Here is a 27,351-nt window from a genome sequence, read left to right as displayed (position 1 = left end):
CAAGTACTAGACATATCTGTTGGGTATGTATGGCTAATTGACCAGTTTGATCTTTAATATTATACAGTCACTACTCTAGCTTTAGCTAAGGCTTTATGCTTCCCTTTATGTCACCAGATCACAACTTGACCAGATATCATACATCAAATATAAGGCTCAGAGAGCAGAACAAGTGACTATTGTGGCTGTGTCCCGGACACACTCTTCTCTAGTAGGAAGGAAGGGAGTAAATTAACATTTAGCGAGCACCTACAATGTGCCAGACACTGTGCTAAGAAATTTCACATACGTGATCTAAAGCAGGTTCTATATTGGGAACAGGGTTGATTTATTCAGAGAACAGACGGTGCATGGGAGAATGGAAGAAGAGGAAGGTGTTGCATATGAGAATCAATAAATCCAACAACAAAATATTGATCCACGAAGTACCAGAAGAGTACCAGAGGAGTTTATCTTCCAGTCAGGTACCAACATCCTCAGCCAACTGAAGATAGAATATCAAGAGGCTCAGGAAAAGATGCATATCTTTAGAAATGATCACAACAGCAGCATTTCTCCAAGCTACCTTGAGCTTGCTTGGCACTGGGGTTGGACCAACACACTCGTACCCATCCAGCTGTAACCCACATATCTGCCACCACCAGACAACCCTCTCTCTGGCCCTGGGGCACAGGCTGATCACATACCATTTCCTGAAAAGAATTCTCCTCTATCTTGCTCCAGGGACTTTGGCAGAAAATTGAGGAGGGTGCTTTTTGTATCCTCTGGCATTCAAGTGACAATCTCATGCCCAAAGCTTGGAGCCAGGGGAGGTTTGTCCAAGTGCCTGACCTAGAAGGGCCATGGCTTCACTTCTTTTCTAATTAGGATAATTAACCTCCGCTGCTCATTCATTCTATTCTAATCCAAAAAGCTCAAATTAAAATGGCACAGGGGACTGTCAGGCTCTAGGGACAGGAAGCAATTTACAAGCCTTTCATCTCCATGAAGCTGCCATCAAGGCAAAGTCAGGACAAAGACCTCACAGCATCTTCACCCGTGAAACAACCTTGGGATGCTTTGAGGACCATTTTCAGAATTTTCATCAGTGTAAATATTCCATCAGCTATACACTTGTGCACAGCTCTGTGGTGCTTGATAACTAAATTGGGGTCGGTGGGGGAGGGATGCTAATAGGAGGTAGAATTTCTCTTTGTATTTGTCATGTGGGTTTTGTGGTTGCTTCAAGAACAAAAACTGGATGGCTTTGAGTTAATAGAATTTGGTATGGGATTTATGAAATTTGTTCTTTGGCAACAACCACTGGAGGCAAAACTTCAGGAGGATTTCAAAAACTGGAATTGACTATCAGCGTATTTCACATAGGACAGAGACACAACTGAGGGGTAACAATACTGCAGTTCTTCCTCTAGTGGCTTTAACTCCCCATTCCCCAGGTCTGAGCAGGTTCAAGAGTTTCCCATCAGGTATCTAAAGCCTCCATGCTGCCTAGGCAAATAGGACTGAGTACAGTCCTCTGGATCTGGTATAGCCCCTCCTTACTACAGGATTCAGTCCAAGGGCTTCCCTACATGCAACCCTTCATACCTGTATGGGAAGCCACTATGTTCTATAGTCTCCCTGCCAAGAACTCTTTGGCTGTAGACCCTTGTGAGCTTCCGTGGCTGATGACGAAAGCAAGACAACAGGGTAATAGATGAGATTAGGCTGCCCACTTGGAATGAGTATGAAAGAATTCCTTCCAGCCTAGTAATGCTAGGGTTTTCCCTGAGTCTGTCTTGGTTGGAGCCTTGGAAAATCCCCAGTAGATGAGGACCCTGACTTGCTACTCAGTATGTCATAGAGCCATCAGCATAAATTTCTCAGCATGTTGTCAAGAGGCTTGTCCTGGGCCTAGGTTGAGCAAGTGAGTCATTTTCCAGTCTTTGTCAATTCATGCTCTGGTCTCCTCCTAGCCCTACACTGTTCACTTCCCATCTATAACCTCTACTGAAGCCTGGGCTTTCCCTCCTTCTGAATCATCCATCTGTGTTAACCAGCCAAAGTATGGTTCTCAGTAGATATATAGTAATGACCAGACTAGTGCTTCTTTAATTCTGATGTGCCTACACATGGGTACCTTGTTAAAATGCAGATTCTGATTCATTCATTTACATCTGGGGTAGGACCTGAGACTCTGCATTTCTCACAAGCAGTCTTGATGAAGCCAATGTCGCTGGTCCATGGACCATACTTTAAGTAGCAAAGGTGTCAGTACAGCATGTTTAGAGTCTTCTTCGATAACTGATATGTGGATTCAGGGGCCACACTTTAAGTAGCAAGAACATATATACCATCTTTCCGAATGAGTTAAACCTAGCTGCTCTGCTTGGAGTAAAAGATTGTGACACATCGACCTCTCTTCGTAGTATTTAACAATATCATTCTTTTATATTGAGGCTAAAATAATCCTTAAGTGTAACCAAAGCTGTGCAGAGGCCATGGCAAATGTAGACCTTGGCATAGACTATCTTTCTTGGGACCTGGGTTACTTGAATAAGCCTTCCTGGGCACCTGCCCTGCCTCCTGAAGCCAATCATGCAGTCCAAACTCATTTTAGGTCCAGCCACTCCATTCATCGCATCCACTTGCACAGTGGCTCTGCACGGCTGCTGCTGCTGCATCACTCACACTGTTATCTGCATCAGTGGTTAAGACAACGGAAGCAGCTACATCATCCAAGGCACAATCCATTTATTTCATGCTGGAAAAAACAGTCTTCTATCGTAGTCGGGCCAGCTAAGCTGGGCAGTTGCCACAGCTTTAAGATTATAGGAAATATACCTTTTGCGCTATTTAGCTCCTCAGTGGAGAGCAATGTACTCCGTGAGGAGGCCCCAGGTGTTGTTAGTGCATCAATGCTGTGCCGGACAGAGCAAACCCATTTCTCCTCTGAGGCACAAGATGTATAACTCCTGGGATTAAAACATTTGCTAGAGAAATTCTCTGCCTTGTTTGTCTCCTAAAGTAGTTCCTGAATCTTCTCCTCTTTAGCATTGCTGCTGATTGTGTTCTTTGCTCAAAATAAACCTTAAAGAACATTTGTATTTGGTTTAGGGGATGCTCTGTTACATTGATATTTGCAGAGCTAAACACTGCAGATGGGAAGGTTCCCTTAAGAAGATTCCAGAGCATTATGATTATGTGGTTTCAATCCAAAATATAAACATGTTTTATGGCCTAAAGGCATTGTCGAACAGTGTTTAAAACACACTGGCAAATTAAAGATGGTTTTAAAAGCAGGCCTATTTGAGGATCCAGAATGGTCTTACACCTACACTCCCCAGTGGCTGCATGGGAATAAGTCTTGCTCAACTGTCCCATTGCTGGCTCTGGTGGGGTCTCCAAGCTAAAGAAATATTAATCATTAACTGTTTCTCTCTGTCCACGGCCCCCAACCTCCTAAGCTGGTTTCTTAACTCTCCTGGAGAGCTTAATAAATACTTTCATCTGTGCAAGACCTTACACCTCTACCTCTTCTTCAAAATGATACATAAGGCCTAGCACACTGGCCAGTGGGATCCAATTTCCAGCCAAGAGAAATTCACTTAGCCATTTTGTTAAGTTCTGTCACTGAGCACTTTGCCTGAATGAGCACAGCAGCTTCCTGGGTATGGTCGACTAGTCCCTCCACTAACCCAATCATTATGACTAGCTACATGGTTCCTAATTAGATTCATTTTATTCAAATAAATTCCTAGTCAGTGCAGTTTCCCAGCAGTCCATCACTAGAGTCAGCATCTTAACTCAGGGCTCTCCCTCTGTAAACCTCCCAGATTCTAGTTTGCTGAAGCACTCCTAAATTCAGTCATGGTCATATAGTTAGCTCAGTTGGGTAGATCCCTGGCTAAATGAAGTCAAGGCCATGATTTTGATGGCTGCTAGGGCCAATTAGCTTCTTTCTAGTCCAGAGGTTTAGACTTTTTCCTCCATCTTGGCCAGCCAACCTTCTCAGTAATCTGTGCCATTGATGGCAAAGGAGGCTGGGCCTAATGGCAGGACTGGATTTGCTTTATGCCCATAGCTCTAGGCAAAGTATCAATTTCCAAGTGAAACACTAATTAGGAACAATGAGGGTAAGTGAGCAGAAACTTTTAGAAAGACGTTTTCTCTATCTGTCCCTCTTGCAGATAATCTTTTTTTTTCTCTACGTCCTAACCTCCATTTGTCTATTATCAAAATAGAATGTTCTTGATCCACCCTCCAAACTCTGTCTGACAGTACCTATTTATACAATCCTTAAGGGACCCCTCAAAATAGAATATTGAAGAAACTGAGCCCCAGAATGGGAAAGGAACAACCACAAGCTCACCCAGTTTAATAAGTCCCTCAAGACTTTCTTAGAAGGTAAATCCTAGATTGCAAGCGAGTTGAAACATTTATAATACCTCCTCTGAACTTTATCTTATGTGCAAAGGAAAACTTTTGAAGATTTTTGAGAATGAGCATGACTATTACATAATCAAAAGAGTGAGAAAGTTAAAGCTGGTCTTAGTGAGCAGCTTGGATGGAAGGGGAAGTACTGTTGCAGTAGCCCAAGCAAATACCAATAATTTCAAAATAAGCGCTGGCCTGGTGGCGTGGTGGTTAAGTTCATGCACTCTGCTTCAGCAGCCCAGGGTTCACAGGTTCGAATCCCGGGCGCAGACTGATGCACCACTCATCAAGCCATGCTGTGGCGGTGTCCCATAGACAAGATAGAGGAAGATTGGCACAGATGTTAGCTCATGGCCAGTCTTCCTCACCAAAAATAATAATTTCAAAATAGCTAATAGTAATGGGAATGTAAAGAAAAGGAAAGATACAGAAAGGATAAATTAATTTGACTTCATGTTTGCTTACTGCAATGGAAGAGTCAAAGATAATGCTCCAATTTGATAACTAGGAAATTTGACACAAATAGGGAAGTCAAAAAAAAACAGCTGCTCTTAGAGTCAGGGGGCATCTAAGACATTGTGAGAAATAAATAAGGACACAAGCAATGATAAAACCCGCCCAGTCTAGTAACTCCAGCTCAGCTCCAAAGGTGGTGATTAACTGATGAGCGATATGCCATTATCCAGAGAACCCTGACTGTGTTTCTGTTAAGCATTCACTTACAGTTGATTGCACGACATGCATCCTAGTGGACCTCAAAAATCCTGGAGTGTCTGCAGGTAGTTACACAACACTGTGTTCTAGAGCCCTCCCTGTCATGGAGAAACACACAGAAAAATGTATGATGCCATCTTTCCTTGGCAACTGCACATATCAGAGTAATTTCAGCCACTGATGAGCAGAAAGAAGAGTGTGAGCTTGGAAGCCAGACCTGGGTGTAGATCCCAGCTCCAAAATTTACTAGTTATGTGCTTTTATTCATAAACATCTACCTCTTTGAGGTTCAATTTCCTCATCTGTTAATTGGGGATAACCACCTATGCTTAGATTTCTTGGGAGGATTAAATGTGATAATGTGTATAAATGCTTAGCACAGTGCCCAACTCAATGTAGGCATTCAGTGTTAGTTTATACTCCTACCCCAAACTTGACAGTAAAAGAAAAAGCAGTTCAAATTAAAATCTAAGAGATGAGAGTGAAAAATTTATGCATAACAATACAAAAAAAAATCTCTTATTCCAACAATGATTTAAAGTGGTATTCAACCATTACCCCGGAGAGATAGTCCTCACTGTCTGTAGCGTAAGATTCTCAGGCTAATAGATGATGGGTGTGAGAGCTTGGAAGCTTCATTTCCCACCATCTCAATCAGATGAGTTTGGTGAGATACGTTTTGAGTTGAGTCTTAATGAATGAGATGTTTTTGGGATTGGAGTGAGGCTTTTCTAGGTGTGGAGGGTAGCCGGAGTAAATCACTAGAGATTGAAGATGCTGGAGAAGCCTGTGCCCTGCATGAGTACTGTGTGATTAGGCAGGATGAGCCAAGCCATGAGCTTCAAACCTGTGTAGATTAGAGTGGGCCCCAGTACCAAATGGGAGTTCCAGCTAGATTTGTGGAGGAAGATATGCTCTAATACATAAACTTACTTGTGGACTCTCTGGCTCCTCCATGCAAAGGTATTGAAGGAAAGAGGAGCAGAGCCCTTAAGAGAGTCACAGAAATCTTGTAGGCAAAGCTACCAGGAATAACAATTATGATTTTCCTGTTGGATTTTAACTTTTACTCAATACCAAAATGAGTCTTTATCCAGAAAACACAACAGAAACATCATTTTATGTTAATATTGAACATTAAAGTAAGAAAAGGGCTGTGGCATGGTCAGGTTGGGATCTACCACTGGGTAAACCACTTTCTCTCTCTGGACTTTAGTTTCTCATTTGTGTAATGAGGAGATTGGCACTAGTGCTAAATTCTGACTCTCACATTTGAGAATTCTTAGAGACTTAGGAGAATTCTGGCCACTTCAGACAACCTAACTTCTCTGCAGCTGAGGCAAGATTCAGCTACTCTTCTTGGATCCCAAGACCTGCACAAGATGAAACATTCGCCTGTAATCCTCCTCCATACTGCTAAATCCACTCTCATATCCCCATTGGAAAAACTCAATTGCAAGAAAACGATTAATCAAAGTGAGTTGATCTTGGTGGTGTTTTTATATGTGTGGTTCTTTTTTTAGTATGAGGAGCACATGAAAATTCTTATTTACCTTGTAAGTTTTGCACATCCCACCTCGAGTGTTTCCCAAGCAGTTTTTAGACCACAATATTAAGTCAAAGGGAACTTTTTTTTCCTCAAGGGAAAAGTGTGTTCTCCTTTGTCCTCAGGACTGTATCTTTGCCCACTCTGTATCCTCTAGGCAAAAGTTTGCCCTGAATATTAACTTTGACAGGCTTCCAATAATATCAGGATCAAGAAGTCTCAGCACTCCAGCAGGCAGAATAAGCCACAGGCTTTTGCAATCAGATCCAAAATCTTTCATCTTTGATGTAAATTCACCCCTGCTTTCCACTCTGTTTCCTTTTCACTAGGAGCCATGATCCATCCCTCACCCCAAAGTTCAGAATTGTTAAAAGGTCTGGCTTAGCCTTGCTTTCTGAAAATTGAGAATGCTGAAGAATGTTTCCAGATAAGTCACTTTCCTGATGAGAACCCTTCGTGTAATGGAATGCAAGCACATATTCTCTGAGCTCCAGTCCCACCTGGGTCAGTTCACTTTACTCCTCCATAGGCACAGGCCACAATGTAAACTACCGTGTACTAAGGGCAGCCCAGGATGTGGATGCTTAATGCAAAATATACGCACTTCTGGGGACCAATTCAAAGTCCATCCCCTGCTGGAGGAGTGGTGGCAGTGTGAGGGATCATTTTATTAATTGTGGCCACTAGGTTTTATTTGGAATAAATTGGACCCGGAAAGAAGATATGTTGTGGCTGATTGGCAGGGCTTCTTCCTCCAACCTGTAAGTGGGGCCCCTTTTAAATCATGTGTAAAGCCTTTCCCCCACTGCCACACAACCAGAGCTGGCAAGTGCATTCTTTAGTTGAGATCTACAGTTAGCTCTCTCCTCTAGGTGCCATAGTGTGCCTACTAACACCCAGGCTGCTCACCACTTGCTTGGCTAGGAGATTCAGTCATGTGATCAGTGCTGGGAATTACTGATTTCAAGGGAACTAAAAGCCAAGTGAGGAAATGTTATATAAGAAACCCTATTAATGGGCATGATCAATCATCACATGACATCTATTAAGTGTGCAGCAGCCCACAGAGCAACTTTGAGATGATTTGTACCTTCTGTGAGTTTGCATTGCAGGCAGTCTGTCCCAGGACAACGATCTAAATACCAAACAGAAACACGAAGGAATTATGCACAAGCATTGTAGTATCCCCTTTAATCCAAACTCCAGTTGCTTTCACTTGTTTTTGTTTTTTTTTTTTTTATATCAGACCTGGTGTAGTTGATGATCAGAAAGCTTGCCTATTCTGCTTTTCCCCAGACATTAAGCAAATCTACTCCAGATGGTCTTCTAAATTTCCTTTCAGCTGACAATGCAAGCAAGTTTACTTTCACTCAACAAAACTGACACATCTATTTGGGCATACGTTCTCAGTTTATGGTGAGGAGAATGGAACTACATAAGTCACCAGCAGAGAGACAAAGTTCATAATGAAGAACAGGATGAAAGAGAAAAATAGAAAAGGCAGGATTACATGAGCTGCCAGCTTCAGAGGCAACTTTAAACTTGAGACGTCGGTAGTTGCCACCTCAAGTGGGGTATTTGGGCACTGGGAATACCTCAAGTTGCCAACAGTATGCTTCCACTTACCGTTGTCTACAATTTCTCCATTAGAGTTTGCCCCTTTATTTTAAGGCTTTGATTCTAATTCAAAACATAAATCTTTCATGGAGGGGGTCACAATTGAAGCTTTAATCAGTCATGGACAGTCTAGTATGAGTAAAGAGTTCGATTTGGAGTGAGGGAGGATTTGTATTGGGGGAGAGGAAAAAGGACACAGAACTGGGAAACTGAGGGCACCTTCTGTTCACGGACTCTACAAATTAACTAAGGTCCCATTCTAATAATGCAACTGCAAGAGAAGATTTTCAGAGGGTCAGCTCTTAATTAAAGGGAAACAAAAGCAATTATGAGGAATGAATACCTTAGGGAAACCTTAATTTGCTAAGGGTAAATTGGGCTGGGTGTGGGTGAATATTTGTTTTTATCCTGTTCCATAAAATCCACAGACTGACATCCATATGCAAACACAGAGGGGTTCTCGATCTTCCCATCTTAAGCTCCTTGTACTAAGAAGAGTTTCTGCGTTAGCATCACAAATTTAAACAATCACTATACTGATTTTGGTGAAAACCAAATGTGTTTAAATCAAGTTAAAACAATAACAAATACAAACAATAAAATGTGGATTCAAATGTGCTAAGGAATCTTTCCATGAATTCTTTTAAAAGAAAAGTACACTTTGTAATATGATTAATCATATCCTTAAGTATTGGATTTGAGTCTAGGTTTTTGAATATCAGGTTTCTTAGATATGGTAAAATATAACAAAATCACTGAATTGGGCTCCTCATCTCTCTTTCCTCTGCCTCTATTTTTCTGCTCTTCACTTCTGTCTCAGAAACCACCTTCATTTTCCATATGTAGCTTCCCCATTCAATTTCTTTGCCACAATATACAAGAGAAATTTATCTGAAATTCCATGGAGACCAGAGAAGTTTTAAGAAATGGAGAGACCGTTTCACATAAGGTTTAGATTTAAAGCCCAGGTGAACACTAGAATAAGAGCAGAAGAGAAAATTTTCATTTGCCTCCTACTATCTCACATGATTTTTTGATAAGCAAGAATATTAATTTCATAAAATGTTAAACTTCTGTTCATCAAAATGTATCACAAACAACATTAAATATCAAATAAACTTAAAATATATGTGACATATATATGACACATAATATCAACATATAAAGGCTCTTAAGATCAATAAGAACGACATTAACATCACAATACAAATGTGGACAAAGGAAATAAATAGGGAATTCTCAAAATAAGGACTACACATGGACACAAAAATGAAAAACAAAGTCACTAACATTACTAATAATCAAAGAAATGCTAACCAAAAAGAGAATCTGTTTATATTCCCCTATCAAATGAACAAATATATTATTCAATGCTAGCAAGTGGGCAGAGAGACAAGTACTCTCATATTCTACTAATGAGAATATAAAGTGATACACCCTTTCTGGAGGACAATTTGGCAATATGTATCAAAAGCCTTAAAAATAACCATAAATGTTTGGCTTGATCTTCTATCTATAGCTAGACATTTATCCTATCGAAATAATTAGAGAGGCTGTATGAGCGTTATCATCACAGCATTATTCATAACAGGGAGAGACTGGAAACAATTGAAATGTTCATGTTGGGGAATAAATAAATTATAGTATGTCTAAAGGGTAGAATATGATGTAGCCATTCAAATCATGTTTGAAAACATTTAATAACGTAAGAAACTGTTCGAGATGTAATGCTAGGTTATTTAACAACAAGACACAAATAGTACAATCCATTTTACTAAAGTAAAAAGTACAAAGCATATATATATAAAATACAATAGAAAGAAATACATCAAATGTTAACCATGGTTATCTCTGAGGAATAAAGCCACTCCTACTTTTACTTTATTTTTTACACTTTGTGTGTCTTCTCAAATGTCCAAAATGAGCACAAATTAATTTTATACTTAGAAAGAAAAACACAGATGCTACCTCAGAAGAAGAAAGACATTTGTAAAGTGCTTTAAGTACATTAGAGTCTGCTTCCCACATGCTCAGTGTTCCCAGATTCCTCATCTACCACAGGAAGAAGCAATTTGTAGCCCTGGTCTGAGCTTTCCCCTCTTGCCTCTGTGCCTTTGTTTGCTTATTTCTAGATGGTCTATAGCCCTTCTTTAATCATGCTTTTCTCACCCAGGACCTTGCTACCAGTCATGAAGGAACCCTAAGAAAAGAGACCTGCTCCCATATGCCTCATTTGTATTGGGTAGCCATTAAAATAGGTCAGTGGTTCTCAACCCATTTTGTACATGAGAATCACCCAGGGAGTTTAAAATAAAACAAAACAAAGCCCAGGAATCAATTCCAGTGAATCTGATTTAGTTGGTCCAGGATGAGGCTTGGACATCAATTTTTTAAAGCTCCCAAGGTGATTATAATGTGCAACCAGAGTTGAGAGCCGCAGAGGTAAGTGAAGACACAGAAAAATAGAGTAACGCTTTCTTCAGCTGAATTCAGTTGAGTGACATAAGCAGGATGGACACTGACCATCTGGGGACCTGTTCAACCACTGCCCCCACACTCCACTCACCCCTGAGATACCCACAAGCTACCAGCTGTTCATTTGCTAAATGCGATAGCCTAAAATCATAAAGCACATCACCAACTTTCACATTCATCATCTGAATGACCCTGTGAGATGGGCAGACCCCAAAACAAAGTTCAACATCCCTTTTTCGTTTCCTCCCCAACTCACTTGTGTTAAGGCTTCTGCTAAAATGCAACTGTGTTAGCTGGAGGGGTAACACATTAAGCCGTTAGCCATTCTTATGCTGGCACCTGGAAAAGGACAGAATGCTGAGAGAATGGGACATAGGACAGGAAAGTTTTGATGCTGGAGATGGAGGAAAGAAAAAGCTGGAAGTGGTGATGATAGGTCTAGTTAGGTACTGGGTAGACAGGGAACATCAGGATCTTGTGTGGCATCAAGAAGATGAAAGGAAACATAAGGAGGCAAGCTCTGTCCACAACATTGCCAACAAGCATCCTGAAATGAGACCTATAAGTAGGCTGGGTGGCATAACATACTTGAAAGAGCACTAAATTGGAAGTGAAGAGACTTGCTTCCGGAGCCGGGACTAAGGTGAGGCAAGTGAGGCTACATTCGCACACCCCTGAGAAAGTACCTTCTTGAGGGAGTGGGGGAAGTGGAAAGATGTTGGTCGAAAGGTACAAAGTTTCAGTTATTCAAGGTGAATAAGTTCTGGAGATCTAATATACAGCGTGGTGACTGCAGTTAACAATAATGTATTGTATACTTGAAATTTGCTAAGAGGGTAAATATTAAGTGCTCTCACCACAAAAGAAAAGAAAGAAAATGGTAACTATGTGAGGCGAAGGATGTATTTATTAGCTTGATTGTGGCAATTATTTTACAATGTATATGTATATCAAAACATCAAGTTGAACACCTTAAATATATACAATTCCTATGTGTCAGTTATACCTCAATACAGCTGAAAAAAAAAGATAAAGAAAAAAAATTTTGTACCCTAGGTCCTTCTCTAGCCTCACCCTAGTCCCAGCCCTGCTTACTTAGGTTTTATTCTTGCTTCTGACTCTAAACGAGCTGTGTGGTCTTCGGCAAGTCCCTTCTCTTCCCTAACCACCGTCTCCTAAACCGGAGCAGTTCCACTTTTATCTATCTCATATATTGGGCTTCCATGAAAATTTCATTTGAAAAAAGAGTTCCAGAGCTTCAAAAATTCTATCCTGCTCTGAGTCATCTGTAAAAGTCCTCTTAGCCTGTAATGCTGTGATTCTATGACTGAAAAGTTCAGACCACAACAATTTTCGTCGGCCAGTTTGAGCCTCTCTTTTTCAACCTGCAAATACTGAAAAGGCAGTTTCTAGCACAGGCCAATGGGACAAATATTGAATTAGCCTCTGGGAAAGACCAACTTGCCTCTCTAGAATATTTCCAGAAGGTCAGCAATCCCTTTTGGGGTTTTATTGAAAATTCTCTGAGAATCCTAGCCAGGCACAGAATGCTATGAATGTCAAAACTCATGTGAAGCCCATCTGTCATTATCAGAGATTCTCATCATTTTGGGGACTGCTAGAGACCATGTCAAAAGTAAAGATGGTGTGACTCTGAGAAATCTGGTACAGGTTCCTGAGCAACAACAAGTGGTGCTAGCCCCTGCTGGAAAACACACAGCAGAGAGAAGAAAATTATCCTCAACTATATTTCTTTGGATGTCTTCATTACCAACTTCCATACATCAATATCCTATTTCTTGTTCTTCTGCATTTTCAAATCAAACACTAAATTTTCTCAGCATGGAGCAGTTTTTCATTTTGTTTGTACATTGAACGACATCCTGGCCTTCTTTCCCTTGTGAAAGTGATTTTGACAATTGTAGATTTGAGATCTTTTTGTATCTGGTGCCACCCCTGTCATGAGGTCAAGCTACTAGTCACAAATTGAATCCCCTGGGAGCAGATTCTGAGATGGAGATTTGCATGCAAAAGTTTATTGGGGAGTATTCTCATTATCAACACTTGTGGGAGGAAAAGAAGGAAGCAGGTCTGGGCAGGAGAAGATGGGCTGTGGTATCGTCATAACAAGACCTCAGCCTACCCTTCAGGGAGCTCTGAAGTTGGGACGGCCACTTGGAGTTATCTCATTTAGGGTGAAGGGGTTGTGCCTTTAGTCCTTGAAACAACCAGTCATTGGATGCAGGCTGCCCTAGGAAGGGAGTATAACCTTAAGCTAGGCAGCTTTCTTCAGCCAACAACTTTCGCAGAGGCTGAAGGAATAAGTCCTTTCGTGCTGAGGGGCATCTGGGTGGTACAGCACAGCATCCCTACACTAGCCTTTACCAAGATGGCCTCTTTGTTTAGTAAGAGTAGCCCAACAACCAGTCTTGCAGAATTGGATTGGGCATAACCTCGCCCAGTTATTCATCCATAATCACCTCGCCACTCCTCTATTGTCATGCTCCTATGCTATCTTGGTTGAATGCAGATGACAACCTGGCATTCACCCAGTTACCTATGTGGTAACTCCCAGTCTTTAAAACAAGGAAGAGAAAGAAGGTGGACTGCAACAGTGGTCTGGAATCAGGATGAGAGAGTTTGCTGCTCAAATAAAAGGAGCTTTCAGTATTGCAAAGTTGGGCATGTTAAAGCTCACACAGAGTGGAGAGCAATTCTGAAGTTGCTAAAACAGCAGGCTTATTTTTACAAAGCCAAGGCTTTGTTACGCACCTCACCTCCTACAAGCACCGACGCCTGCTTTTGCTCTGCCTCCAGAGACAAACTTTTCTCTTTTTTTCTCCCTCAAACTCATATTTACTCTGTTCAGTCAGCTGCAACAGGGAATAGCCAAACTATAATAAATTAGGTATGAAAACAAACGCACGCTTTTTTTTTTTAGATTCCTCACTGACATGCACTGAATTGAGATGACCATTCCCCCCAGGGTTCTCGAGTACACAGCCACATGTTCAAGCAGACACAGAGAAACTCTGCATGGCAAAAAGATACTGCAGTGTAAAGCCACAGTTCCAACTTGCTCAGAAATGTGAACAAGGCTCATGGCCAGGAGGCCCCAGACCCAAGTTCATTAAGAAATCAGTGTGCTTTTTCTATTTAGTTTTTGAATAGGTAATACATTTACATGGTTCAAAGAACAAAAATATAAAAAGATATATAAAATTGGTGTTTAAGAGGCCTCTCATTTGTGGCAGCAGGCAGCATATAGAGCAGCACTCATCTGTCATCCATGTCTTCCAGGAGCTTATGCTCTGAGAGGACAGCATGAGTTGTATTTTTTAATCTTTATTGTTTTTGTACTTACAGAAAATAATACCTACTTATAAAATAGTCAAACATTACATAAATAAATGACAGTGCAAGTAGGAGTTCTTGGTAATCCTACACCTCAGCGATAACTACTGCCAATTCTTCCAAATTTTTCTATACATATACAAACATATATTGTTTTACAAAAACAGGATTATACTATAAATGCTATTTTGCAGCTTTTTTCCTATGTAATAATATATTGCAGAAATCTTTCCTTTTGTTATATAGAGATCGAGCTATCTTTTAACAGCAGCATAGTATTCCATGTGTCTGTACTATAATTAATTTACCCAGTTTTATTTTGAATTTTTAAATGTCTGTCATACAGTTCTTCAAATCAGTTTTTCCATTGTTTGTAAGTGATTTACCTTGAATTTAAATCTACTCATCTCTAGAGAAATGAGTGAGAAGTCAGTAAGGGAAGCTTAATGGGGAAATAGAGTCATCCAGAAAGGTCTATAGGTAGCAGGAAAAGGGACAGACAGGTGCAATTGCCTTGAGTAAGTAACAACGAGAGTACTGAATAAGTAGACAAGACCATCTTCCAGATTTGAGTGAATGCAAAAACAGGGAAGTACAGACTGGATGAGGTGAGGGATTAAAGAAAGGGGGATAAAAGCAGGTTGGAATAGAATGAATCTTGATACATGGATGGTGAGCTGTTACATAGCAAAGGTTTTATGGAAAGAACTGACATGCTTTAGTTGAATCCAAGCTTGATATTAATTAACAATATAATGTAGCTATTTAAAAATATGAGCGATCCTAGGCCGCTAAAATAAGAGCCCATATCAAAGCAAGCAATAATCCCATTGTCATCCACGTTGGTCAGATCACATCTGAAATACTAGGACCAATCAAATATTGACAGATATCCATAGGAGAGAGACAGAACAGTGAGGCAACCCATCATCATGTCATAAAAGTAATTGCTGGGGCCAGCCCGGTGGCACAAGCAGTTAAGTGCTGGCGCTCCACTGTGGCGGCCCGGGGTTCGCTGGTTCGGATCCCGGGCACACACCGACACACTGCTTGGCAAGCCGTGCTGTGGCAGCATCCCATATAAAGTCGAGGAAGATGGGCACGGAGGTTAGCCCAGGGCCAGTCTTCCTCAGCAAAAAAAGAGGAGGATTGGCAGATGTTAGCACAGGGCTGATCTTCCTCACACACACACACACAAAAGTAATTGTTGTAGGATTGGGACATCTTTAGCCTGAAGAAAAGAAAGATACGGGGAGATATGCTAACTATCTTAAAAAATGTGAAGGATTGTCCAATGGAAAAGGGATTAAACTTGTCTGTCACCCCAAAAAGGTGGAACAGAACTAACCAGTAGACATTACAAGAATATAGATTTTGACTCAACACACAAAAAACCTGTATTTTGCTAAAGGGTCTTTAAAAAGTTTAGTTTAAATATATCAAAGACTCCCTGTATAATTTCATTACCATTATTATTCAGCCAATACTTCCTTCATAAATAGTACAGAAGTAAAATTCAACCTAGTCCTTGCTAAATTTTCATAAATTCTTAATTAGTGGGATTCAAAATAATGAGGCCTTATTGTACACTGCTTAAGAAAAAATTTCAAATACTTTAATCCCTTTCTTCCTATGTTTATTTCTTAATCCCTTGCTTTGGCCCACCGTGCGGCCTCAACTCCCACTGAAGCAGAGAGTGCATAGAAAACCCACACGAAAATGTAAATCTGAGAAATAAATATGCGTAGTTGATTTAAAAAGAGTAAGAATTAACATTTAAAGCAATGGTAATTTACTCTGATCTGTAATTTTGAGCTCCTGTACTGAAATTGCTCATTTGGAAATTACCAAGTGCTTGGGTCTCATTTGTGATCTTCTTCCTGCATACACCCAGCACACAAAGGAATCGTAACGACTGGCTGAGTCACCACTGCCATCTCCCTGGAGAAGCATGCTCTCCAAATGTCAATATCATTTTCTATGGTGTGGTGAAGAAGATCCCCAACCGTACCCTGCTTACACTCCAGGGTGAGCCCAAGACAGCACACCTAGAATGTGTTTAAAGGGCAACATGATCTTCCTCCATTCTCTACTCTTCCAGTGGCTAAATTGTTATACCACAGATCATTTTGGCTTTGCAAATCATTTCCATCACCCACTTTCATTAGTCGTTACCTAAATATAGATGGAAAATGATTTAAATTTGTGGGAAGAAGGAAGATGCTTTTGACCATATCCCCCATAAAATGATGTCTATACTTGATGAAATTATACTCAGATTATGGATCCATACTAGAAGCAAAAATATAGACATGATATAATATTAGAGACACAAATACTTTAAAAGACCAGTACTTAGAAAACCCTGTGCTTTTCTGTGATTCATACTTGAAGATATACTGCTCTTCCCAACTTCTCAAACCCTGATTCCAAAAAGGTTACCCAAAACTCAAGCATCAGATCTTTTCTCTCTTTCCCATTCAGCATAGATCCAGGGTGTTAATAGTTAATAATTGTCTGATGTAAATTAACTAAAAAGGAACCAGGAATCCCTGGTAAATTTAATTGAGAAAAGGGAAGAACTCAGGAAGACTTAATATGATTGAACTTTTTCATAATGCTATGATCAAAAGGACCAGTATGATATCTTTGTTATAGACTGTCTTTGTCAAGTTTTCTTAGAGTTATTTTACTTGGGAGACATAATTTACCTTGGTGGATAGCCATACCCATGTAAGGATCAGCCATATTATAATGAGGTTCTGTCTCCACTGAAGCTATTTCTAATTCTGAAGAACATTTATGTGGAAGAAGAAAGAAATGAGTTTCAACTGCAACAGGAAAGATTGAGGCCAGAAATAGGGAAGAAGCTTTTGGCATCCATTCCATAGATATTTTGATAATACATGTCAATAAAAACAACTAGGTACTATAATTCAGCGGTGATTGCTTAAGTACAGGCTTGATAAACACCTAGCCTGGTGCTCACAAGTTGTAGAATCTTTTTTTCGTAAACAAGATAGAGGTGCCAACTGTCTGGAAGGTTAAGGCTGAGGTTATGAGTAAGTCTGCTCTCCACAATGGATAAGGTTCAAAGGGACCAAATGGACTGTGAATAAAAACTCAGTAGAACCTTTAATACCTACAGAAAGATTTTAAAAAGAAAAAAAATCATTGTAGCTGATTTTCCTTCTTTCAGGATTTTCCATCCTCCAAGCGATTATGGAAGCAGCAGTACAAAACAACTGGCAAGTGACAGCAAGGTCTGTGGGAAACATAAAGGACGTCCAAGAATTCAGGCGCATCATTGAAGAAATGGACAGGAGGCAGGAAAAGCGATTCTTGATTGACTGCGGAGTCGAAAGGATTAACACAATTTTGGAACAGGTACATTTGAGATTTATTCCACCCCCAGCCAACATGTTAAATCATCAACCTGAGGCAGTTCCCATATCTGCTAATAAATTAAGTAGCCAACAGACTAAATGTGCCAACAGTTTTTGATAGTCTCTCTAATCCTTTTTTCCTGCCAGTGGCTGCAGAAAAAAAAAAAAAGAAAAGAAAATCTAAGCTGTTGAAAATTGCATACCATGATTAACCTGGAAGTCTCTGCAATTTAATGCTACCTATCAGATAAATACACCCTTCCACACCTCTGTTTCATAGATAGCTGACTGTTTCAAAGTAATCCCTTTCCTTACCCATACCTTCCTCCAGCAGAGAACAGACAAGGGATTAGGCAGGGAAGAAGGGTAGGGTTTTTGTTTCAGGAGACTAATAGCAGAGTGCAGGGGCAGTACTCACCAGGTTTGAATTTGTGGATATTTTTGCAGAATATCCCTGCGGTTCCAGAGAGAAAGAGGAGGGGGAATATATGTCTGTGATTTAAGACCATTTTTTAAGCAAGATGGCATATGAGAAAAAAATGTTCTTGGTTTTTAAAATGTGAACAAAGTGAAAAAGAATTAGACTAAGGGTAAAATATGATTCTATGGGCCAAAATGTATTCATTATTAAGCTTGGATATTTAAATTTAAGACTAAAAAATATTAGAAGAAATGTTTCACCCTAAGCCAGATGGATATTCTGTTTGGAGTAAAGAGTCAAATTGAAATGTGGTGAAAGTTTATTATTTTCCTTAGAAGTCTCGATTTGCCAGTTAATAACAAAGTGTCTATGCTGCCATAAACAAAACTGGAAGGGAAACATTTCCATTCTAATTCCATCCCAGTGTACCTGGGGGCCAAAACAGCTTCAGAGATTGAAATTATAGTGAGCAGCCATTGCCTGGGAGAGCTGTTTCATAGCAAATTAAATATTAACAATTTGTCAGATATGCCCCCATAAGAAGAGAATACAAAAAAATAGGTAAGAAAAGCGAAGGGAAGGGAAGAGAGGGGAGGGGAGGAGAGAGAAGGGGAGGGAGGGAGGAAAAAAGGAAGAAGGAAAGGGAAGGGGGAGAGAGAGAGTGAGAGAGGGAGAGAGAGAGAAATATGGAGAAAGAGAGAGAGAAAGAAAGAAAGAAAGAAAAAGAAATTGCTGACTGCATCGTAGAGATAAAAGCTGTCCCATTCTTCCTTCTTAAGAACAGCGTCACGTCTAGTGAATCACACCACACAGAAAATCTAGAGCACTAGCCTGGCTAAATCAAATTTTCCAACTAACGTTCTCTTGAGCTACCCAAATGATCCACTCCTCCCTTCCAAAAAATTTTAAAAACCTGCCTTTGATTTTCTTAGATCTTGAAAGTGAAGAATCAGGTCAGTGACGTTGGTGTATGTACTACATGCCCTCTAAAATTTTATACCAAAATAGCCTTTTAGTGGGTGACCTACTTAATAGCCTAAAGCAGAGGAACATCCTTCTTGTCATACTTTGTTTTCCTTCTTTTGTATCAGTAACTTTGGCTTCTTGAATATCTTACATTCTGTTAAGTCTTTTGGATTTCATAGGACCTTATACTGGAGTCTGGGATTTTTCAGCATGATGTAATAGAAAAAGCAGTGGGTAGAGCTCTGAATTCTATATAGCCGTGGGATCTTGGGCACTTCCAATATCCATGCCTCAGTTTTTTCATCTACGTAACGGGGAAAGTAACATTTGTTTTACTTCACATGGTTGGTATAATTGTTTTGAATGACATAAATGCTATAGAAAAAATAGTCATTATTACTAAACACTTTCAGGAATAATAAATTAACATTATTCAAAAACCCTGGTCTCTCTTTTCATATCTCACTTTCTATCTTCCTTTCTTCTACATGCACATTTATAGTATCCCTTAAAATACTTTCTATACAATTTTTCAGGGAACATTGTTCAAAGGAAAGTTTTAGCAACACCCAGGTAGGGCTAAAGAGTTAATTTCACTTATTCTTTTTCCCTATTTCAAAAAATTGTCATAAAATTATCAGTTCATGATGGTTCTCTCTACCATTTAAAGAATTTCTACTAGGCCATAAGTACTATGAGGTAGGGACCATGTTTGTCTTGTTTACTGTTGTATCTCCAGCATCCAACAGAGTACCTGGCACATGGTGTTGGATGGATGGGTGGATGGATGAATGGATGGGTGCATGAATGGATGGATGGATGAATATAGAACAAGAACATTTCAGTAAGTTCCACTGTGATGCTATGCTTCCATCAAGAGGCAAAATAGTACCTGCAGTCACATGATATGATTATTACAGTATACATTTTCTCGAAGGGTTAAGATGTGGCTCTCTGCTTAAGCCTATTCTGATGATATCATGAATTTGCCATAATTTATTTATTTATATAAATGTCTCATTAAACAAATTATTTAAATTAAGCAACAAATTCAACATGATATTTATTTAGAGAAAACATTTTGTTAAATAAATTAAATACTAAGATACAGAGATAGCACTTTTCTCATTGGTTCCTAACTATTCTTTTGACAAACTTATTATAATTCACTATACAGGTCCTGGTTAGAATGATAAAATTTATAACTCAACCAGTATCAAGTTCTCCCAAAAGATGTCCCCATCCTCCAAAGATGTTTTCAAATTTGTTTGAGGTTATTTTCATGCAAGGAAACTTTTATAGTCTCCCACAAAATGACACTTCACACCACTAGCTGAGGTAGAAGAGCCTGTTACACCACTATAACACTATTTCGTATAGATCCGATTTTGGAGTAAAGTAAGTTCATATTGTTCTCTATATCCAATGGGTGTTAATGAAAAGATCTCAATATGGTGCAATTTTTCAAATATAAGAAGGTCTTCAATGTAGTGTTATATAGCATAACCTCCCCATTAAGTTCTAATTTTCCCCGCAAATGTTCAAATACTTATGCGGTAAATCAAAATTCTTCCAACATTTCTTTCCAAAGCTCTTTTTGATTTCTTTCAACCCTTCAGACTACAGCAGAAAAAAAGACTCAATTAGGTACTAATCTGTCTTTAATATCTCTCCTTAACAGTTAATCTATAAGGAAAGTATTCCAAATTTGCAGCTACAAGAATTAACACAGAAAAGGACAGAGCTATAGACAGATGAAACCATGAAGGGTTATCAAGGTTCATAGAGAGTATTTAGAAGCTGTAAATCTTGAATCTAAGAATTAAGAGTACCTGGTATAGGCAGATTTAGGTGTACTAGGATGAATGGACCACTCACCTGACCTGATATAGCATTCCTATTAATGTATTATGTTCATGAGGCCCTCCCGATTGGTGGACAGCTGCCTTAATTCAATGACCAATCTAAACATTAACTTCTGAAAAGGTTGCCTCTCAGAGTTATCTACCGATGACTGAATAGATCCCCTATCCCAGTAGCATATACCTGTGGACTGCTTTTGAAGGTCAGCCAACGATATGGCCTGTTGGACATTTAATGTTTATTTGGAGGGACAACATATAGAATAGTGTTTCAGAGCATGGACTCTGGAGCCAGTCTGCATGGATTCTGTCACCTACTAGCTGTGTGATCTGGGGCAAATTACTTAACTCTCTCTGTCTCCATTTCCTGGTTGTAAAATGGGGATGATAACTGTACCTTAATGAGTTAATGTATACAAAGCATTTAGAAAGGGGCCTGACATATAGTGTTTGTCTAGTGCTTTGATGCTAAATGACATGTTTTCACATCGATTATCTCATTTAAGCCTCACTATGGGAGGCAGGCAGGGCAGATGTGTTTACTCCCAATTTACAGATGATAAATTGATGCTTAGAGACATGTAGATGATTTGTCCAAACATGGCTGTCTGCTCAGTTCTAGTAAGTGACAAAGCAAGGACAAAACTCAGGTCTTCTGACTCCTAGTCCAGTGCTCTTGCTCCTATACTGAACCACCTCCCTTTTTTTTTTTTTATTTATTTTATTTTTTCCCCCCAAAGCCCCAGTAGATAGTTGTATGTCATAGCTGCACATCCTTCTAGTTGCTGTATGTGGGACCCGGCCCCAGGATGAATGGAGAAGTGGTGCCTCGATGCGCACCTGGGATCCGAACCCGGGCCACCAGCATTGCAGCGCGCGCACTTAACCACCAAGCCACAGGGCCGGCCCTGAACCACCTCCCTTAATTTCTAAGTCATTTATTAAATATTTAGCCGATGCCAAACCCTAGATTAGGCCTGCTCCTCAGGTTACATTTTAAAACAATTGCAAAGTAATTGGAGAAGATCTAGAGAAGAGCAACAAAAAATGATTAAAGCATTAGAAAATAGGGCCTACGAGGAAAGGCTAAATAAGATGGGGTTGTGTAACCTGGTGAAAGAGAGCCAAGAGGCAGCTTAATCACCAGCCTCAAGTATAAAGAGTTATCATCAAGAGGGCACTGACTAACTGTTCTGCGTGCCTAAGGACAGTACCAGAGCAAATGAGCTTAACTAGACTAGAGAGAGAGTCAACAGTAGAAAGGACTCATTACAAGGAGAGAGGAAACTGGTGGAAAGTAAAATCTCACCAGAAGAGGCTATGCGAAGGTGAGACCATTCTGGATTAGTGAAAAGTCAGATCTAGAATAGTTTTAAGATTGTTTTGAAGAATATGCAAATATTCCAAGTTAATCCTATCTGTTGACACGTAAATATCCTCATAGAAGACTTATTTTACTGACTAGATAAGAATATTTCCTAATTTGCCTGTCCATTGGATATCTAAAAGGTCGTCTTCTTAAAGAGATTTAAACACTCCCCCTTCAGTTTTTACCATGTTTTTATTTTTTCCATAGAGAATTCAAAGGTAAATCTCAGCATAGCCCCTGCTTGAATTATAGCATATGCAAACTTAGTGGGCCCCAAATCAATATGTTTCAATGTGCTATCCTCTGGAAAAATATAGAATGTATGATTTCCCCTGGAAATATTTCAGGCTAAAATCACATCATCATGGATGATGTGAAAGTAACACTTCTTAAGGACAGAATCCTGAAGCAGATCCATTCCTTAGGTTCCTTTCATTTGAGAACCCTGACTGTCACTTCAAAGACAGTCAATTTAAGAAATTAAACATCCACATTACTAAGTCAGGTTTCTAAAGATAACAATTTAAGCACGATGAACGGTATTAGGGGCCCTTCTAAAGTATGAGGCTGTAACACAAAGGAGACAGTGCTCACTCCAAAATATGAATAGCAGTTGGGGTCACTAGAGCACTGTTGCCAATGGCTAGACCTAGGTCAAGTGAATTAAAACAGGTATAGCCTTATGCCCGCTCCTTGCCTCAGCCTCCACTCAACACATAATGGTACTGTCCAATTCCTCTCTCCTTTTTGCTCCGCCTTTTTCCCAGCCCTTTCTCTCAATGTTCCTTACAGAACATTTAGCTGACCTACCAGTCCATAAGATGGTTTGGGTTAGCATACCTTCTTCTCGGAATAGTTTGTTTGTGGTATAGTTGAATAAACACAAGCTTGAGAATCAAATAGACATGACTTCAAATCCTAGCTCCATTACTTCTCTGTTGCATGACATTGAGGAAAGTGACTTAATTTCTTTGAATCTCAATTTTCTCATCTTAAAAGATTGTTCCATTAACTTCCTTTCATGTGACCCTTATGTGCTATGAGGGTCAAATAAGATAATATGTGGACAGCACCTGGCACAGTGCTTGGCACCCAGTAGGCACTCAATAACTGGTAACTACAGCTATTTGCTCATGAGTGATAAGTTTTTGTGCTCATGAAAATTAGTTATTTGGGGATTTTTGCTCAAGAACAGTGTCCTCATGGATTTTCCAAAATATCAGTTCAATTTAAGGTCATATCATGAAAACAGAGTCTAAGACTTGAGCTATGCTCAGGTCTCAGTCATATAAGTTTAGCATGTTAGATGACCTCTGTTTTTTTCTCCAATGTAACTTTTATTGATAAGCTCAAGGACTATCCAAGAACTAACTAGATTTTTCAGCGTCACTTAAAATAAAGGCACTAAAACCTTGAGCTACATGTGATAACTGAGCATTCTTAATAACAGATATGTATTAAGTGCTTACAATGTTCCAGACACTATTTTAATCAATGTGCATGGATATATGTGTGTTTATATATCTCATGTGAGCTAATCCTCGTATTAGCCCTATAGGTGGGTGGGAATATTCTTTCCATTTTATGATGTGGAAATTGAGACTTAGAGGTCATACAGCTAATAACTGATGGAGCCAGAATTTGAACCCAGGGAGTCTGACCCCAAATGCTGTTAATCACTGAATTAATCAGCCTTGCATCTGATGGAGTTTTTCAATTGGAGTAGATTTAACCAGAGGTTATAAGAGATAAGCACCCTGACGAGGCCTGGAGCGGCTTCGTTTACAACAAGCATTGTTAAACTACAAGCATTTCACGGATATTTTCTCTACTTGACGAGGATCCATATTCCATTATCACATGGAATTGAAAATATGCCCCTTAAACCTACCCTTTGGTGGAGAGCTCATTTATGATGAACAGGTTCATTTATTTACGGTGCCAAAACAATCTAACTATGCAATGGGCCCCACAAGAATAGAAATAAATTATGAGGGGTACTTTCTCAGAGTGATATGTAAGTACACCTAGCATTCCCATCTGCATGCAATTCTTCTCAGATGAAGAACCACAAATTCCATTACTTTATCAAAACCTTCCCTAGCTGTTGTCTATATCCTCCTTCCCTTGCTAGGGAACAACCTGAATGTAACTGGCAAAGTCTGGAAGGTACAGCTCCCCTTGTCTCCCTTCTCTCCATTAACCCCCAAAAAACCAAGCATAAAATGGGGCTGGTTCTGGGAAAGCATAAATGCCCATAGGATAAGTATTTGGGGTGGATGCTTAGCATTTCTGGGCCACTAGCCTTGAGCAGCAGTGCTCCAAGGGGCATGCTCCTCACTCCCACCCAGTATCACCCACCTAGATGAGAGGGGCCACTGCCTTGAGCTCCTTGCTTCATAGGGCTCCTCATACCACAAACGCTAAAACACAAAGACATTGTTTTTCTTTTTGGTCTTGAGAGTGTTTTGAAAAGTTAGTAGCTGTTAGAGCAGCAGGGAAAAGGGGGAAAGGGACACAGAAGCCAAACTGGGCTTCCTAGATCAGAGCACAAAGGCACAAGGGGTCAAAGGAGGGGCAGGGCAGGGGCAACAAAGGAGAAAATGACAACTCAGGTCATAGGAAACAAGAGACAAATGGATTATTTTGTTTAAAATGGGCCTCCCCAAATCACTCTAAGTGAAGAGTCTTGGCAGCTAAGTTTCTCCAGATAACTGCACTCCTTCCCTCTGCACTACTTGAATGATATAGCTTTGGAAGACGTGTAGAATTGCTCAGCAACCTCAAGTCAGAAATGTGAGCCGTAGGTGTGGAGAACTTTCTGTCCTTGGCCTCTTGGTGAACTTGATAGGTCCACCCCATCCCGGCTTCAGGCAGATCCAGTCACCACCCAGGAGCTCTGAGCCCTGGGCCCAGCTTCCACCCCAGCCCACCCTGCCCTGTCCCAGCAGGGTGTCTGAATCTCACGGGTAGTAGGGCTGGCCTGGGAGAGAGCCGTCCTCTAGCTTCCTGGTCTATTTCAAGGGATTGGGCTGCAGGGCCTTGGGTGTGTGTAATGATTTCAATCTAAAATGGAACCAGAGGATACAAAATGGAGAATCTCATGCATGCACCCTCAGGAAAATGAAACTTACCAACTGAGAGACTGATTTCCCCTAAATGCCTGACTTACAGAAAACCCGAACATATCTCTTGACCAATGAACGTTTGCCAAGAATCTCTCCCCATCCTCAAGCCAATGAACTTACTGCTTGGGCTCTGGCTGGACTTCCCCCCTCTTTGCTCTCCTTGTCCATAAATACAGCCCTCCCCAAACCCTCAAGGGACTCACCTGTAGCTTGCTATAGCTTGCATTTCCCAAATTGCAATTTCCCTTCTATTCCTGAATAAACTCAATATCTAGTAATTCGAGCTTGCCTCAGTTTACCTCTTTATTTAGGTTGACAGGTGGATACACAGGCCAGGCCAAGGCGCACCTTGGTTTTGATCTTTTTAACATTTAGATACATAGTATGTGGTCCTCTGTTTGTACTCTTGCCATGGGCCTCAAAAATGTTAGGGGTGACCCTGCTCCTATTCATCCATATCTCTAATGGCCTAAAAACATAAATGACCCTGTCAAAATGTCCAGTTTATTTATGGGGAGTAGGTTTTTCTGAACATTCTAGTCTCATTCAGTGTAAATGTAGCTCTTCCAATCACCCATCATGATATTTGCTTGGTGAGGCAGGGTTGAGGAGGGTGCTTTTGCACAGTAATACAATCTCTTCCTGACTAGGTTAAGTGCTATGGAAAGTTAATTGAATATCTGGTAGAACTGGGATACAGAGTGATGTTCCCATTGCTCTGTTGGAAGATTTTTATTCTACTTCTACCTCTCAAAGGTGGATACAGACTACTCCAGAGAATCTTCCTGATACTTTCATATCATTTGCTTTATTCCATAGATATTCCCTTTTACATTATCCGAAGTCCAAAAGAGAAGATGGGCAGGGGACATGGTTAGGATAAATATAGGTCTGGAGGGGCAGTGTAGGGGAGTAAATCACTCAAATTTCTCCTCCTTCTTTCCATGCTCATGCCACAACCCACCCCCAAGCACAATGTCTGGTTACGTGCTTTTCAACACTAGAGTTTGTCTAAGAAAGATTCTCTATACTTAGAATTCCAAAGTTCTTCTAGAGACCTGCTTTCAGAGGCATGGTTATAAGCTGAGAGTTAAACATTCTTCCACCACCACATAGTAGTGGCTCTATACTTCACACTTAGGTCTATGTCTCCCATGATATTCAAAGTATATAGTGGGCTGAGTACTAGATAGGAGACAGTACAGCTACACTGGAGATCCCTTGAACCAAAGCAGGATACCATTTATTTCCCAGCTTGTGTCTACAGGTGGACTGAGTGAGAAGTCTTTCAGAATCTTCAAAAGACAAAGACAGGTAAGGGATTTGGCAGGTATTACCTGGATTTCAAATGGCAATCTGAGGCCATACCCCCATGATGGAGAAACAAGTGCCTCACAGAATGGGACCTCTGGGACCTCTTGGAGTAGATAGATAATCGCTTAGCTGCCTAAGAAATCACTGCATAATCAGAGGTAACTCATGAAGAAGAAGGAAGGCAAAGGGATCAGACCTCTACAATAAGGATTGTAATTTACGTGGAAAACTTTCCAGACAAGTTCCAACTGTTCTGAGGGTAACATCACACAAAGGCTTATATTCAGAGTACTATACTGGGCACTATCGAGAGAAAGAAAAATTTCTTTCTCTCCTTTTTAAAGTGTAATAGCCATTAGCAATATGAGTCAAGTTAGAGAGCAGCATCTCAACAAATGTAAAATAATATAATAAAGACTGGGTACATATGTGCTGGTAGAATAAAGGAATTAGAAAACCTACAGCTTATTTTTGCGTATGAGTAAATTAATCGTAAAATGTAAGATCAAAGTGTTTCTAACACCTATGCCTCTCCATCTTCTTCTCCCAGGTACACGTTAAGGCCTATATGTAAAAAAGAGATCCCATTCCTCTCTGCTTTCCCTGCTGGCCAATCTCCTAATGGGCATGCTTCCAGACGTAGATGAATACATAGCCAAGCATACCCATTGGCCTTCCTTCATCTCTTACTGTATCTTACTAGATATTCCCTTTCTTTCTCCACCTCCAGCCATTCCACGTTTCTCTCTATAAATTGGCTGCCTCATCCATCCTTTTCAAGGA

General features: G+C 40.2%; 1 protein-coding gene across 1 annotated transcript in view; it reads left to right on the top strand.

The window, feature by feature from the left end:
- The window catches only part of GRIA3 (glutamate ionotropic receptor AMPA type subunit 3), a 271,774-nt gene that overhangs the window by 112,893 nt on the left and 131,530 nt on the right, over nt 1-27,351 (top strand). The window contains exon 4 of the mRNA XM_004437326.3: nt 17,322-17,509. Within this exon, the coding sequence (XP_004437383.1) occupies nt 17,322-17,509 (188 nt within the window). The remainder of the gene's footprint in view (nt 1-17,321; nt 17,510-27,351) is intronic.

The sequence above is a fragment of the Ceratotherium simum genome, chromosome X, assembly GCF_057802395.1.
Source record: "Ceratotherium simum simum isolate JZ-2026a chromosome X, ASM5780239v1, whole genome shotgun sequence".
NCBI lineage: Eukaryota > Metazoa > Chordata > Mammalia > Perissodactyla > Rhinocerotidae > Ceratotherium > Ceratotherium simum.
The sequence above is the reverse complement of the archived record's forward strand: the minus strand, read 5'-3'. Positions and strand labels throughout refer to the sequence as shown.